This window comes from Pelophylax lessonae, assembly GCF_965119305.1.
Source record: "Pelophylax lessonae genome assembly, chromosome: 5".
Classification (NCBI taxonomy): domain Eukaryota; kingdom Metazoa; phylum Chordata; class Amphibia; order Anura; family Ranidae; genus Pelophylax; species Pelophylax lessonae.
In genome coordinates this window covers 458,864,475-458,881,401 of record NC_138772.1, presented here as the reverse complement: position 1 = coordinate 458,881,401, position 16,927 = coordinate 458,864,475, and the positions used below count along the sequence as shown (strand labels likewise).

At 41.3% G+C, this 16,927-nt stretch overlaps 1 protein-coding gene across 2 annotated transcripts in view; it reads left to right on the top strand.

Annotated features, from left to right (window-relative positions):
• Positions 1 to 16,927, top strand: part of LOC309556826 (tumor protein D52-like) — a 227,901-nt gene that overhangs the window by 15,625 nt on the left and 195,349 nt on the right. For both annotated transcript variants that reach the window (XM_082259347.1, XM_082259346.1), the window contains exons 4-5: positions 2,828 to 2,929; positions 14,977 to 15,025. In XM_082259347.1, the coding sequence (XP_082115473.1) occupies positions 2,828 to 2,929; positions 14,977 to 15,025 (151 nt within the window). The remainder of the gene's footprint in view (positions 1 to 2,827; positions 2,930 to 14,976; positions 15,026 to 16,927) is intronic.

The window sequence follows — 16,927 nt, the reverse complement described above, 5'->3', positions numbered from 1 at the left end:
TGTCTATTTACTCGGCGAGACATCATCTTTCACAATATACAAAAAAATGGGCTAACTTTACGGTTTAGTATTTTTTAAATGCAGTGAAATGTGATTTTTCGTAATTTTTCCAAGAAAATGGCGTTTGAAAGACCGCTGCGCAAATACCGCGTGCCAAAAAATATTGCAATGACCGACATTTTATTCTCAAGAGTCTTTGCTAAAAAAATATATATAATGTTTGGGTGTTCTAAGTAGTTTTCTAGGAAAAAAAAATGATTTTAACTTGTAAACAAAAAGTGTCCGAAATAGTGCTGGGGCTTAAGTGGTTAACGGCGGGGATTGATGTTAATGTATAGGATGTAAAGCCCTGCATACAATATTGACACTACATAAATACCTGTAATAAATAAATGCATAAATAAGCTGCACATACTTATTCTTTTGCTCCATTGATGTTCCATTTGGCTGCAATGCTGACTCGCTGGCCTCAGTACTTTCAAAATCGCTAAACTACAACAAATATGCAGATCAGGGAAGCCAGACAAACGTCAGCCTGCATTCACACTACTGTAGCAGGTAAACACGCTCAAAATCCCATGATTTTGTCCATGTTCAGGAAATGCTTGAAAAACGTTTGTTGCTTTAAACAATGACGATTATAATGCTAGAAGTATGTGTTGTCACTATTCCAATCTTTGATTGCACTACCTGAACCATACATACTTAAATCCATACAGTCAAGTTTCCGTAAGTTATCTCCAGAGGTGGGGGACTTGAGTCACATGACTTGACTTGAGTCAGACTTAAGTCACCAGTTTGAGGACTTGAGACTTGCTTGACTAAAATCAATAAAAGACTTGACTTGACTTTGACTTGGTATTCATGACTTGAGACATATGACTCGAAATTACTTTACTTTTTTAAGTTATTAAATATTTTCATTTTCTCAAGATGTGTTAAAGCAAAATTGAATGTGCCTGTTATGTTTCTGACACCACAGTTACTTAAAACACCTTAGTGTGTTGTGATTTTTAGGACACTGGCTGTTTAACAATAGAAATACTTAACATGTTTTTAGTGACTGTGGTGTTGAAACATTACCAGACGAAGGATTTTGAGCTGTTTGGGCTTTCAAAGTGTTTCTTTAACCACTTTAGCCCCGCTCACATGGAGGCTACTGCGGCAAAGTGCCGCGATCCCGTCCAGCGACGTAGACCTACGTCGCTGGACTCCGCCCCTTGTGGGCGGCGCTCGCGCGCCGCCGGAGGCTCGCTCCCGCTGTGTTCATTCACAGCGGGAGTCGGGCCAGGGGAGGAGCAGCGGCGATTGTCTGGAGTCTCCATAGTGACAGGGACTGACAGATCGGAGTGTTCAGCATAGCTGGACATCCGATCTGTCCTTCTGTCACACAGTCACCTCCCCCCCCACACGTCAGTAAGCACCAGGCATACATTAACCCCTCCCTCTCCAATAAAATTAACCCCTTCCCTGCCAGTGTCATTTTTACAGTAACAGTGCATATATATAGCACTGATTACTGTAGAAATGTCACTGGTACCCCCAAAAGTGTCAAAAATGTCAGTCAAGGGTCCGATCTGTCCGCCGCAATGTCGCAGTCCCGCAAAAAAAATCGCAGATCACCGCCATTACGCGTTAAAAAAAAAAAACACCAAAAATTACAGAAATCTTTCCCTTAGTTAGTAAACGCAATAACTTTTGCGCAAACCAATCAAAATATGCTTATTGCGATTTTTTTTTTTACTAAACATAGGTAGCATAAAACAAATTGGCCAAAAATTTTAAAAAAATTTGATTTTTACATTTTTTGGGGGGGGAATTTCATATAAAAAAAATGTGAAAAATATTGTTATTTTTTCAAAATAAACGCTCTTTTTTTGTTTATAGCGCAAAAAGTAAAAATCACACAGGTGATCAAATACCACCAAAAGAAAGCTCTGTTTGTGGGAAAAAAAGGACGTAAATTTCGTTTGGGTACGGCGTTGCACGACCGCGCAATTGTCAGTTAAAGTCGCACAGCGCCGAATCGCAAAAAGTGGCCTGGACGGAAGACAGCAAAATCCTCCGGTGGTAAAGTGGTTAATATGCCTAGAAAAAAACACTAAGGCTCCATGTACACGGGACGCTGGAAATGGCCGTTTAGGAGCAGTTGGGCGTTTTTTTCAGAAGCCCCTGAACCCATCTACATTTTATCTTATCTGTCCATGTACACCAGGTCGTTTACAGTCATTTGCAGGCAGATGCGTTCATGGACTGTTTTTAGAACGCAATTATTTGCGTTCGAACGTGTGTTTCCCGGCGTTTCACGTTTTTCCATTTTAAAGGGGAATAATTATTTGCGTTCGAACGTGTGTTTCCCGGCGTTTCACGTTTTTCCATTTTAAAGGGGAATAATTTTTTTGACCTCTAGGAACGCTTCTAAACGCAAACGCCGCTAAACGCGGGTACAAACGCGACCGAACGGACGTTTCAAACGTCCTAAAAATTCCAGCATTCAAAGGGACTTTTAACAACGTCCCGTGTACATGGAGCCTAAGCAGTTTTGTTAATGTTGAAAATAAAACAAAACCTTTCCTGACCACTGACTTTTAACTGATTTAAAGGTGAAAATTGGGGTAGATCAGTATTTTGACTTGATTTGTGACTTGACCAAAATAAATGACTTGCTTGACTTCTAGCAGGGACTTGATTTGACTTGCTTGCTTTTCGCCACAGTAACTTGGGACTTGCTTGAGACTTGAAGGTTAAGACTTGAGACTTGCTTGTGACTTGCACATGTGTGACTTACTCCCATGTCTGCTTATCTCAGTATTTTTCTTCTTTTCAGGTACAGAAAAACCTCGGAGACCTTGTCCCATGCTGGTCAGAGAGCCTCAGCAGCCATCTCCACAGTTGGCTCTGTCATTACTAAAAAATTGGAAGATGTAAAGTAAGTGTGCAATCAGGTCAGATACCTGAATGATATAATTACTTTCATAATTTTGGAAGATGTAGGTACACCATATTGTCTAAAGTGTCGGGACGCCTGCCTTTTCACGAACATGAACTTGGTTCACACTTGCGTGAAGGAGGGCTAACCGGGGCACAGACAGCAATAAAAACTGACAAGCTTTTTTTAAAATAAAAATGGTAAAATATATTGTGTAGTCATAGGATGTTTCTTACCTGAAAGAAGATGATTTTTAGAGAAATAAGGCACGTTACACAGCATTATTATAAACAAGCTGCACTGAGTGAGTAAATCATATTTGATCAATCATAGATCCCAAATAATAAGCAAATGTGAATAAATTCACATAAACCACAACTATATAATATGGGATCAAAAATTAAAATTTGTGAAAAAATATGGTGCACAATTAATATCAAATAAAAATGTGCTACATATAAGTGCATTAATTAAAGTCTCTAGTGGAGTCCAAAAGCTCAGAAAAGAGTGGAATGTGAATAAAATTCAAAATAATGAAATCCACCACAGGTGCTGATCCTCCACCAATATAAAAGCCGCTTACAAGAACCTGGTAAGTATGCGCCTGTATAGAACAGCAGGAGACACTCAAGGCTTCTCAGGAACACAGAGGGGTGGCCGGATATCCTGTATGACACTTTGGGACCGACTCTTATGCCACTGGCACGGTCACATAATACGCCACCATCATGCAATAAAGAATAAAGGCTCCATAGCGTAAAACCATCCAAACAATTTATTATTAAATAAAATTTACACTCACATAGAAATGCAGAGTAAAGCACTGAAAACCAGCAAGCCGCCAGCCAGTCGGCTATCTCGCCCATCCTTCCTGGAACGTAGGGGTGACGCCAGCACGCCATGACTCTACGCGTTTCGTCAGAGCTGACGTTATCAAAACCTTTGCTCACATATGATTTACTCACTTAGTGCATATATAATATTGTTAATTTGGTGATATCCCACTGGAAGTTGCAGCTTTTTATTTTACTCTAGCGCGGTTATACTTTTAGTTATTATACGTTACACCGCAAGTATCAAAACATTCCAATTCATCATTTTGTGAAGTAATATTGCTTTTGTATTGAGGTGCAGGCATGTCTTTATGGACCTTGCTTTGTGCACTGGTGCACAGTCATGTTGAAACAGGAAGGGGCCATCCCCAAACTGTTCCCACAAAGTTGGGAGCATGAAATTGTCCAAAATGTCTTGGTATGCTGACGCCTTAAGAGTTCCCTTCACTGGAACGAAGGGGCCAAGCCCAACCCCTGAAAAACAACCCCAACTCAAAACCCCACCTCCACCAAATGATTTGGACCAGTGCACAAGACAAGGTCCATAAAGACATAGATGAGCAAATTTGGGGTGGAGGAACTTGACTGGCCTGCACACAGTCCTGACCTCAACCTGATAGAACACCTTTGGGATGAATTAGAGCGGAGACTGCGAGCCAGGCCTTCTCGTCCAACATCAGTGCCTGATGTCACAAATGCGCTTCTGGAAAAATGGTCAAACATTCCCGTGGACAGCCTTCCCAGAAGAGTTGAAGCTGTTATAGCTGCAAAGGATTGGCCAGCTCAATATTGAGCCTGGAATGCCATTAAAGTTCACGTGCGTGTAAAGGCAGGCGTCCCAATACTTTTGACAATATAGTGTATTTTTGACACATCTTGCAAGTGTAAACTTCCTCCACAGGGGGGAGCTGTTCAGTTATTCATATGCCTCAGCTCCTTAAAGGAGTTGTAATGGCAGAATGTTTTTTATCCTAATGCGTTCTATGCATTAGGATAAAAAGCCTTCTGTGTGTAGCAGTCCCCAGCACTCCCTCATACTTTCCTGAACCTGATCTCTGTCCAGCGACATCCACGAGTCCCTTGGCCGTCCGGGACTCTCCCTCCTGATTGGCTGAGACACCGCAGTGGCGCCATTGGCTCCCGTGGCTGTCAATCAAAGTCAGCCAGACAATCGGGAGAGAGAGGGGGCAGGGCCGGGTCATGGCTCTGTGTCTAAATGGACACAGATAGCTGTGGCTCGGCTTGGGTTCCCCCATAGCTAGCTGCTTACTGTGGGGGCACTCAATTGGAGGGAGGGGCCAGGAGCAGCAAAGAGGGACCGAGAAGAGGAGGATTCAGGCTGCTCAGTGCAAAACCACTTTACAGGTAAGTATACCATGTTTGTTATTTAAAAAATAGCTGAGGATTGTTTGACTTTTGATCCCTAAGATGAACTGCATGTTAAAGAAGACACTACCAAGTTATCAAAGATTTATGGCCGCACCTACAAGGATGGCCATCTCAGTGGAGCAGATCTCCAATAAGGGCAGGGATGTCCACCTACCTCCAGTTCTCCTGTTGAAGGAAAACCACTGAGATCTGTAAATCAATAGAGAAGTTCTTCAAAATTACCATGGTACGGGGTTGTTTGCTCATAAAGTCAACCTTTGGAAATCCCTGACAGCTAAATCCACTGCAGCCAACATCTTTTCTTCTGCTCATAATACCATACTGTCACCCCAATACATAAGAAGTATTGCTTCACAAAATTATGAATTGGAATGTTTTGATACATGCTGTGTAATGTGCCTTGTCTTCTCTCAAAATCATCTTCCTTCAGGTAGAAATATCCTATGACCACACAAAAATATATATATTTTTTTATATTTTTATTTTAAAATCTTAAAGCTTGTCAGTTTTTATTGCTGTCTGTGCCTCTGTTAGCCCTGGTTACACCAGTGCAGCCTGAAATCCACGCTACTTCAGTCCGATTTCAAAACAAACGATTAGTGCGATTTGCACATCTGATTTCATTGCGGCTTGCAACTTCATTTAACAGATGTCTATGCAAGTTGCAATGAAATCAGAAAAAAGTCGTGGAGGAACCTTTTTCACAGTCCCTAAGACATGAGTCACAGCAATTTTAGAACGGTCTATTGCCGGCAATGTGATGCGAACCGTCAAATTGCATGACAAATAGCACTGGTGTGAACCAGGGCTAAAGAAGATTCACCATCTCCATTTGTTCTGTTTACTATTATCATTAACCACTTAAGCCCCGGAAGATTTTACCCCCATTCCGACCAGGGTTTTTTTTGCGATTCGGCACTGCATGACTTTAACGGACAATTGCGCGGTCGTGCGACGCTGTACCTAAATGAATTTGACGTCCTTTTGCCCACAAACAGAGCTTTCTTTTGGTGGCATTTGATCACCCGTGTGATTTTTACTTTTTGCGCTATAAACAAAAAAAGAGCGACAATTTTGCAAAAATAACAATATTTTTCACATTTTTTTTATATGAAATTCCCCCAAAAAAATGTAAAATTCAAAATTTTTTAACATTTTAGGCCAATTTGTTTTATGCTACATATGTTTGTTAAAAAAAATCGCAAAAAGCATATTTTGATTGGTTTGTGCAAAAGTTATTGCGTTTACTAACTAAGGGAAAGATTTCTGTCATTTTTGGTGTTTTATTTTTAACGCGTAATGGCGGCGATCTGCGATTTTTTTAATTAATTTTTTTTGCGGTACTGCAACATTGCGGCGGACAGATCGGACCCTTGACTGACATTTTTGACACTTTTGGGGTTACCAGTGAGATTGCTACAGTAATCAGTGCTATATATATGCACTGTTACTGCAAAATGACACTGGCAGGGGAGGGTTAACTTTATTGGGGAAGGAGGGGTTAAGTGTGTCCCTAGGAGCGTGCTTCTAACTGTGATTGGACATGGCTACTGGTGTAAGAACAGTGATCAACGGTCCTACATAGTAGAACCGTATGATCACTATTCCTACACAGGGGAGAAGGACAGGCGGCTTGTTTACATTAGCCGCCTGCCTTTCTCCCTTCACGGCGGACGACCGCGAGTGACCGGTGGACATCGGGTCCGCCGGTCACACGCACGGACTTCCGAAGGAACGAGCCGGGGCGGGCGCGCGCTCGCCTGCTATTGGCTCACAAGTAAGTGACAGGCGAGTGACGTACCCATACGTCACTTTGCCTGGCCGGGGCTGACCGCCGTAGTATATGTACTTGCGGCAGTCGGCAACCGGTTAAAAAGTGAAAGGAAATCCCAAATTTTGGGTTGTCCCCAGAAATGTAATAGAAAGGAAATCTTCCAGTGGGGACATTAGTTCTGGTGACCTGGGGGTCCGCAAAGAATTTCCTTAATTTGCAGAGATTTCCACTCATTTTCTGTTTGGCTATGGGCAGGAAATTAAGAGAAATCTTTGCAATGGGACACAGTTGTCAAAAAAAAATCTGATGGGTTATAACCCTCCCTTGCTCTATCAAAAATGGAAAAAAAAAGTTTTGCCTATAGTTCTACTTTAACTCAAAACCAAAAATGTTACATAATGCAGCTAACAAGTCCTTAGATGTGGTGGTTGCATTAGTTTTGTCTTACAAAGGCCGCCACTTTGATCAGAAAAATTATGCAGATCCAATAAGGTTGCTACATTGCATGTCTCAATTAAAGAGGCGTTCCAGTCTGCACCCCCCCCCCCCCCCCCCTTGCTGACTTTTAATATAAGGACCAGGGATCCAGCAATGACCTTACCTGAGCCGTTTATTGATTTCCGTTTCGGGTGGCGGCGTCGGCATAGAAAGTAGGGGAAAACGGAAGTGAACTAACGAACTCCTTGCGGCTTCACGGCTTCCTACCACGCATGCGCAAGCCATGCTGCGCCTTGTGAATGGTCACACAGTCTTCTGGAACCCGTGATGTGTCCCAGGAAACTACGGGGGAAGGAGGGGGGGCCAAACTTCCGGCTCAGATCACCGCGTACCCAGCCCCCCCCAAAAAGTACCAAATGTTTCAGTGGAGGGTGCATACAAGTGTAACTTTCCCTTTTGGGTGGAGCTCTGGTTTAAAGCAGAGTTACGCCCCCCCCATGAAAAAATTAAAAGTCAGCAGCTACAAATACTGTAGCTGCTGATATTTTATTATTTGGACAATTACCTGTCAAGGGATCCTGCGATATCGGCACCCCAGCCAGTTTTCGGATTGGCTCTCGGGTGCTGTCACTGCAATTCGTGATAAGGGAAACCAGCAGTGAAGCCTTTTGTCTTCACAGCTAGTCCCCTACTGCGCATGCGCGAAGCACGCTGCACTTTCTAACTGGCATGGTGGCGAAGGAAGGAGGAGGGGGTGCTCCATTTCCGAGGGACCACACCATGGCGGGGTCTCATGGAAGTGGGGGTGGGTACCTGTCAAAAACAGGTACCTGCTCCTCCTTGAAAGGTACAAAATGTGGCATGGGAGGGGGGGGAGCAAGCTAATAAGCGGAGCTTCCACTTTTGGGTGGTTTGATCCTGCTACTTATGTACAAAATGTTCAGAAGCTTAAAGTCATAACTGGTTAAACAAATCTGGGTCTGAACATAAACATTAAAGAGGATCTTTTCACCCCCCCCCCCCCCCCAGTTCTTACCTTAACTTTAAAGCTAGGTTCTCTTAATATCATACTCCCCTTCTCCATGGATACAGCGTTGTTCTGCAGCAATCTCCAGTGTCAGGACCTCAGTCTAGCTCCACCGTTTTATTCCTCTTCAACCGGATGCATCTTCTGAGTTCAGGAAGCCCAGCCCCCCAGGAAGCATTGACGCATAGCTGCCTTGCTGGGTGCTTTGTGAATGGGTACCTGTGGCCTCCTGAGATATGTAATAAAGGGCACCTGGAAAAAAAAATACAGAAATACCCCCCCCCCCCCCAAATTGCAAAAAGGTGAAGTCATGGACCCTAAGTTAATTTGTGGAATAAAGTTCTGATTTAATAAATAACTAAAATGAACGGGCAGACTAAATGAAGCATCAATATTCTAGGATTACAATTTTTCCAGAGTTTTATTTATTTATTTATTTATTACAGCTACAATTTACTTTAGTGTCCTATTGTAGGTCAATCTATTGTGTTTATTAGTGTTTTGTTGTATATATTTGTGCATGTATTGTTCATATCCCCTACCGGAGGGGTGAAATAAGGTTTTTGTTGCAGTAAGATTTTCCATACTACTGCCAGAACCTGTAGTGTTTGAATGTACTTTATATTTGATAGGAAAAAAATTCTCTCCATGAACTAAGCTACTCACAATGTGACATTTTCATTTAGATCAATGTTCTTTAGCTTTTGTGCAGCTTGTAATCTTTATTCTTTCAGTTCAATTTGGACATCGACTTCAAGGAGAAATAACTTTGTGCTCATTGTAGTCATCTTGTTTCAGAATTAAGCTGAGTGTTGAGAAATGTGAAGACCATGTAATATTACTGTCACAATCGTTAACAGAAGAGTATTCTATTGGTCAAGTCACCTTATCATTGGTCCAAAGGAGCCCAAGTGACAGCCACTGGTGTTTGCAATCAGTACCACGATACAAACATTGCTTATCCAATCATGCAGTGTAGGGCAGTAAATGCAAACCATAATGAGCACAAGTGACTGCTAATTGTGTATATTAGTAATAGAGATTCTTACCATCTGTTGGCTTTACGGTTCTGATTTCTACAGAGAAAAGCAAATTATCTTTTCACTTGGAGGTGTCTCTGAGTCGCATAGAATAGATGAAAGGGCACATGTCCCATCTTGTGCCATTTTGAGACATCTGCTAGCCAATGAGTGTCCTGATGCTGGCCATACATCCGGGCAGTGGTTCAGCAGTTTCACCCATTTTCAACCAACTTTGGGCCACAAAACTGATTAAATAAATCAAGGCATCATCCCACCAACATTTTCTGTTGGAGATGTAAAACTGTTGGTGGTAGGTTGTCTTGATCTGTTTTTGCTAGGAAAAGCCAGTAAAAATGTATAGAAATGGGCTCAAATGTATGTCTTTCAAAATCTCCAGACATTGATGCAGTGCTTTCTTTTAGGTTTAGCCCCCGTCACACCGGAGCAACTTGTAATGTGATTTGACAGGTCAAATCGCATGACAAGTCGCACCCTATTGTCAGGCACTGTTCAAATGGGTGCAACGCTGAGTTTGCGGTGCTGCATCGGTTTAAAAAAAATAGTACTTGCACTACTTTTGGCGATTTTGGGGTGTGAGTTGCATAGATATCTGTGCATGAAGCTGCAGAGATGTCTTCCAAGTCGCACCTGAAGTCACATTGACATGCAGCTTTTGAAATCATGCGATTTCAGGAGAAGTCGCTCGATTTAAAAGCCACATTCAATGTGAACGAAGGGCTAACGATCTATGTAAGAGTGAGTTAATTCAAGTATTCTTACTTTGTGCTATATAGAAAAATAAAACTATCTGTCTGCCTATCAGAGGAGCAGCAGGCAGATCTATATTGCTTTCAGCCTACTAGAGAGCAGGATCTGTGAGTTAGGTCTTCTCTGTGTGCTCAGTGTGTGATTCATTGGGTCTAGATAGTGTTTCACACTGGTCCAATAGGGAGGCATGTTGGACAGTCTTTTTGACAGACTTTTGATACAGTCCCAGTGATTGGCAGAGACCGGCTGCCTCATGGCATTATGGGATACTGTATAAAAGCCAGGAGCACATGTGCTGTAGGGTCTTTGGCTGGTGAGTAAAGTCCTGGAGGGAGGGTGGCGGCTGCCTCCTCCTCTGTAGTGGTGGCACGTGGTCGCAGGCGGTCGGCCTGGGGATCAAAGGAATGAAACTGAACCCTGTGATAAAGGAGAACTGACTAGAGGGGGAGAGACATTAGAGACCCTCAAAAAACATTATCGTGAATACAGGGGATTGTGTCAAGGGGCCTGACCTGAGGGGGGCCACCCCCGAGTAGGATAGTCAGAGGACGGGTGTCAGTGTGTCAAGTGAAATGGGATACTAATAGAGTATCCTGAAGAGAATTGGTTCATTAAGTCCTCTGGATAGAGACTTAATCTACATTCACCTAGTGGCAGGGTGAATCAGCAGCCTGGCTGCATCACCACATAGGAGTCCTCGTACCTTGTGAATAGTTGATCTGGAGTATCCCACTCTTCCCTTCTCCCATCCCTATTTAAAATAAAACGCCAAAAACAACTACATACCCCTGGACTGATCAGTGTTGCTAACGGTAACTCGGGGGACCCGGAAGTGTGTTATCCAGCAGTCCTCAAGGGGGCAGTGCTACATACTGAAATAATTTGACATTCACCAACTAGTCACTGCAGTTAAATATTTTTGGAGCATGTGTTTTCAAAGACATTGATTGATTCATCACTATTAATATTATGCACAGTGCTTAACAATATGAGACATGGGGGCAGACCGTACAGTTACAATAGAATTCAATACAGGAGGAATCGGAGGGCCCTGCTCATTAGAGCTTACAATCTAGGGTCAAGTGATACAAAAGGTAATCACTGTGGGGGATGATCTGATGTAGAAAAAAAAACAGTTGTTAGGTAAGGGCAGAATCAGCTTCTCTGAAGAGGAGGGTTTTCAGGGATTGTCTAAAAGTACACAGAGTAGGAGATTATCGGACAGATTGGGGTAGGGAGTTCCATAATATGGTAGAGGTTCTGGAAAAGTCCTCGAGGTGATGAGGGAACTAGAGAGCAGGAGGTCTTGAGAGCAATGAAGAGAACGATTAGGCTGGTATTTTGAGACCAGGCTAGTGACGTAGCTTGGGGCCGAGCTCTGGATGGCTTTATAAGTTGTTGTTGGTATCTTGAATTTATTTGTTGGGTGAGTGGAAGCCAATGGTGGGATTGACAGTGAGGAGTAGCAGACACTGAGCGGTTGGCAAGGTGGATGAGCCTGGCAGCATCTAGTGAATGTTTGGTGATAGTCATATTCACTCCTTTATAAATATGCTCCATTGTGTTTGATTACATACTGGCATAGTCTTAAGTTTATTTAAACCCCACAACAAAATAGTAATTAAAAAAAAAAATAATAATATATATGATTAACAGGGAGGGTGCAAGTGAGTGGAGACAAAAGAATTATCTTCCAAACCTGAAAACTAAAACATGGGGTATGCAGATGGGGTGCCTTGTTTTTTTTAAATATTAGAAATGGGTTCTAGTTTCTAACAGGCTGTGTAATTATTTAACTTTTATTTTAGGTGCATTGGCTGCCTGGCTCTCAGGATTTGTCTATCATTTAGCATTAATATACTATATACAGTAAAAATATAATAATAATTATTGCCATATAGTCTTCAAGTGGTTAGTATTGTCCTTCCTTGCCAGACCAGTGTCCAGATTTTAAGATAGACATTGCTTACATGGAATTTGTATGTTCTGGACAGGCTTTTGTATATTCCTCTCCTATTTCTTCTGACAGATTATCACTATAGAGTGTGTGTATGAATGACTGGGAAGTTACAATTGATTGTAATCTCCTCCGAGTCGGGGCTGATGTGAATGCTGCTGTGTTCTGTGTTAACATGTGTGGAATACATGTGTGCAAAAGTGTCTCCACCCCTAGTCATATCACATGTTCATGGCATTATTTTTTTTAACTGGATTTTACACTGAACAGACTAAAAGTGAACCTTCACCCTAAATAACTTTTTAAAATGTTGCCTTTCCTCATCCCTCTGCCCTCTGCAAAGCAGCACTTTAACATTTCTCACCTAGGAGAGAATGATGTCTGCGCCCCCTCACCCCTCCTGGCATGCAGATGTGCTGCAGAACTTCAGGACCCAGACTGAGCCCTGCAGCATATCTGTGCACGTGCGGTTTTCCCCACCCATGCTCAAAGATGGCTGATGTGGCATCTCCAAACTTTGCCATGTTTGTGTGGGAAATCTCCTGTGCCTGAGCAGATGTGTTGAAGTCCTCTGGCACAGACAAATAGGGTGGCCCGGGTTGAAGGGCTCTGGCACACCCCAAATAGGGTGAACCTCCTCTTTGAGAATGATGGATTTGCACATCATAGGCTATTTTTAAAAACCGAAAGTAAGTAATAATTGTGCATTAGCATTCACAGAAGTATACAACAAAACAAGCACTTACTATATTGCAGCTTATCAGTCCAAAGATGTCATGGCTGCATTAGTTTTCTCTTTTCAGGCTTTTTTCCTCATTTATTTTCACCTGGTGTTCCTGTGAATAACACATCCTCTCCCTTCATGTCTACACACATTTCTACATTGTATCTATGGAGGGAGTCATAGGTAGAGTTGATCCAGGGAATATCTCTGATTGCCTCTCGGGGTATCGGAAGGGAATTTTTTCCCCTGCTGGAGCAAATTGGATCAGGCTTTGCTGGGGTTTTTTGCCTTCCTGTGGATCAACTGTGGGTTAAGATTGTATATATAGGATTGTATGGTTGTTTTTATTGGTTGAACTAGATGGACTTGTGTCTTTTTTCAACTTTGTACATGTCTACTGTTTGTTCATTTCTTTTAAAAGGTGCAACAATGGGACTACCGGTAGTAGTTTTACACAATAAAGATAAGGTTTTTCCTTTTTGTGCTTTTTTAAAGCTTTAAGCTGGCCATAGCTGGACGGAAAATCAGCCAGTTCAGCAAGGACTGTCTGAATTTTTCGATCCATTTGTGGCCATTCCTGCTCAAGAGAAGTCGATTTAGCGATGGTCTTCTCTAGAACAGAATGTTGGAAAATTTTCATGTGATCAGCGCATGCAGCCAATGGACTGCAGCACTGATCAGGGTATTCTGACAGTAGAGAAGTCCTTACTATCAGAATACAATAGCACTTCAGGAAGGATTCATCTATCCACCTCGCTTGTGTGGATGGGAGAATCGGTTTGTTTATTTAAATTTTTTTTCTCAAAAAAATAGCGAGCTGATAAAAATAAAGTCCATCTATAGCCAGCTTAAGTGTATATATATATATATATATATATATATATATATATATATATATATAAATATATATAATATTTTTTATTTCTTTTTTTTTTTAGATCATCACAAGGGACTGTTCTTGCATTCAATGGGACATGTCCCCTGTGCTGATTGCTCAGTCAAGAGTAATAATGACACCCTTTCTGCCCCCTCCTCCATTCATAGAAGCTGTACTATAGCTTCCATCAGTAAAAGGCTCTCTATGAATGGAGGACGGGTGGATGAATGAAAGGTCTGCTTCCTCAATTTATAGAGCCCTTTTCATTGTTGTAAGCTATAGTACAGCTTCTCTAAATGAAGGAAGGGTGCAGAAAGGGTGGGTATTGTTGGCACTTTTGACAAGTGCTTATGACAGGTTCAGAGACCCCCTGAGCACCAGGAGATTACTACTGCGTGGGTATGGGAAAGGGCAGAGAACAGAAGATTTTAACTAAGACAGCAACCACAGGCATGAGGGACACTTCTTATTGAATGTGCATACTGTCCCTTGCATATTGTAAGTGACAAGGACTGACTTTCTGGAAAGATCAATAACTATTTTCTGTACTTGCTGAAAATGTTCTTAGCCTGAAAACTGAAAATAATTGCAGCCACTACACCCAAAAACTGGTAAGCTGACATATATTAAATGATTATTTTTGGGTTTAAATATGCTTTAATTTAGTTTTCTACGAAGTTAACTTGTTCCTTAGCATGCAATAAAAATAATACCCATGTAAAATTTAATATTTTTTATTTATTTTTTATTGGAGCAGTGTATCATATTTAATGTACAGATGGTTTTCTAGCCGTGATGTTTAAATATCTTTGACTAACTCTATCTTTCTTTTCCTTACTGCTGCATCTTAGTATACGCTCTTTACAGCATTCCATTAGTATGCCTGCTATGAGGTAAAGTATTGGGTTGTAAGCTTTGTTAGAGTGCATGTCTTTATGATCTATTGGTATTTTATTCGTCCTCCATACTTTACAGGTGGATTCTAGTTGCCTTGCGGAGTCTAGTTGCCCTGCAGATTATCTCCACCTCCCATTCTATATATATCAAACCCAATGTTCCTATGCAGTGATAGAAAAATAGAACCTTTTTCAGTTATGATTATAACTAAGAAAATAAAACCCACCACTCTCAAAATTAAAGAGCACCCAAAACATCTCCCAAGGCTTGTGAGAAGTAATTCTTTGTGTTGTAATTATGATGATAATAAATATACCATAATTCTCATATTTTTTGTTTAGGAATTCACCTACATTCAAGTCTTTTGAAGAAAAGGTGGAAAACCTGAAGGTACAGTGAAACTCTTTATTCCATTTGGATTGCTATTCTAAAGACTTACATGGGGGAATTCAATAAAGCCAAGCCACTTTTCTGGCGGTTATGACCTGCGTCCGATTCAGAAAGCCTTGCTGCCAGTTTTGGTAGCTTTACAAACATGTGCAAGAGATACAGGTACAAAGCAGAGCTATCTCTGCTTCACATTTAAAAATTATTACCTCTAGTTTATCGATTACAAAACTGGAGGTATTTAACCCCTTGCCCACCCGTCCAATTTTGAAATTTTTTAAATAAAAAAACATGCATTTTTTTATTTAGCTAGAAAAATACTTTACCCCCCCCCCCCCCCCAAGCGTTAAATCTTTTCTAAAAGCTGAGGCTCTGGAGAAGGAATAGTGGTTGTTGCATTTTTTATGTTGCACAATTTTTGAGAAGCCAGTTATCAAATGCAAATTTTCAGGGAAAAATACACTTAAATGTATTTTAGTGCACGCCAAGACAATATAATACTCAAAAAGATTATGTTGCAACAAATAAATATCAAACCTGTCAAGATCTAAAATTTAACTTTAACCACTTGCCAACTGCCGACAGTAATCCTACTGCGGCAGTGCGGCTCCCCTGGGTCCAGCGACGTAGACACAGACACAGCGGGAGTCGGGCTAGAGGAGGAGAGGCGGCGATTGCCGCCTCTCTTTCCCATCGCCGCCTCTCTTTCCCGATCGTCGGGGAAAGTGTGAGAAGATCTGCCTGCTTATGTTAACAAAGCAGGTGGATCTTCTCAGTGACAGACAGGGAGAGATCACAGGATTCAGCATAGCTGAAACTGCGATCTCTGTCTGTGTCACAGAACCCCCCCACCCACACGTCAGCAAGCATGAGGTTCACATTTAACCCATTTATCCCCCATAGTGTAACCCCTTCCCTGCCAGTGTCATTATTACAGTAACAGTGCATATTTTTCGCACTGATTACTGTAGTAATGTCACTAGTCCCCCCAAAAGTGTCAAAAATGTCAAAAAAAACAATAAAAATGACATAAATCTTTGCCGTAGTTAGTAGACGCGATAACTTTTGTGCAAACCAATCAAAATACGCTTATTGCGATCTATTTTTTTTTTTACCAAAAATATGAAGCAGAAAACAAATTGGCCTAAAGTGTTAAAAAAATTTTATTTTAAATTTTTTTTTCTTGGGAATGTTATATAGCAGAATGTGAAAAATATTGTTTTTTTTTTTTTTTTCAAAATTGTCACTCTTTTTTTGTTTATAGCGCAAAAATTTTAAATCGCAGAGGTGATCAAATACCACCAAAAGAAAGCTCTATTTGTGGGGGAAAAAAAGACGTCAGTTTTATTTGGGTACAGCGTTGCACGACCGTGCAATTGTCCATTAAAATAACGAAGTGCTGAATCGCAAAATAGGGCCTGGTCAGGAAGGGGGGTCAAATCTTCTGGTCTTAAAGTGGGTAAAAGCCTTTACAGGTTAAAGCTTAGAGTAAAAAAAGGAGCTAAAGTGTTCTCACTCACATTCGTATGTATGGTGCCATCTCCATTTACATATGTAAGCAGGACCTATGTGTACATTTGCGTGTGAGCGAGGGGTCGGCGGCGCTTTACATTTTTTTTTAGTTTTTTGTTATTTTTTTTTTTTTGTTTTTAAACTATTTCTTAAATTTTTTTTTTTTTTTATTCAACTTTATTGCTCACGTTGGAGATGAACAGCATGTGCACCCTGTAAAAGTGATCAGTTTAGCTGCTTGGATAAATTTTACATCAAAGAGCATACAGGGATCATGGTACAGCTGCAGCCATGATCTTGATATACCCACTTCCATCCAAAGACATACAGGTACATTATAAGGGCTGGAAGTGGTTAGGATCAACTTTTAAGTTGGTATACAGTGACTGGCAG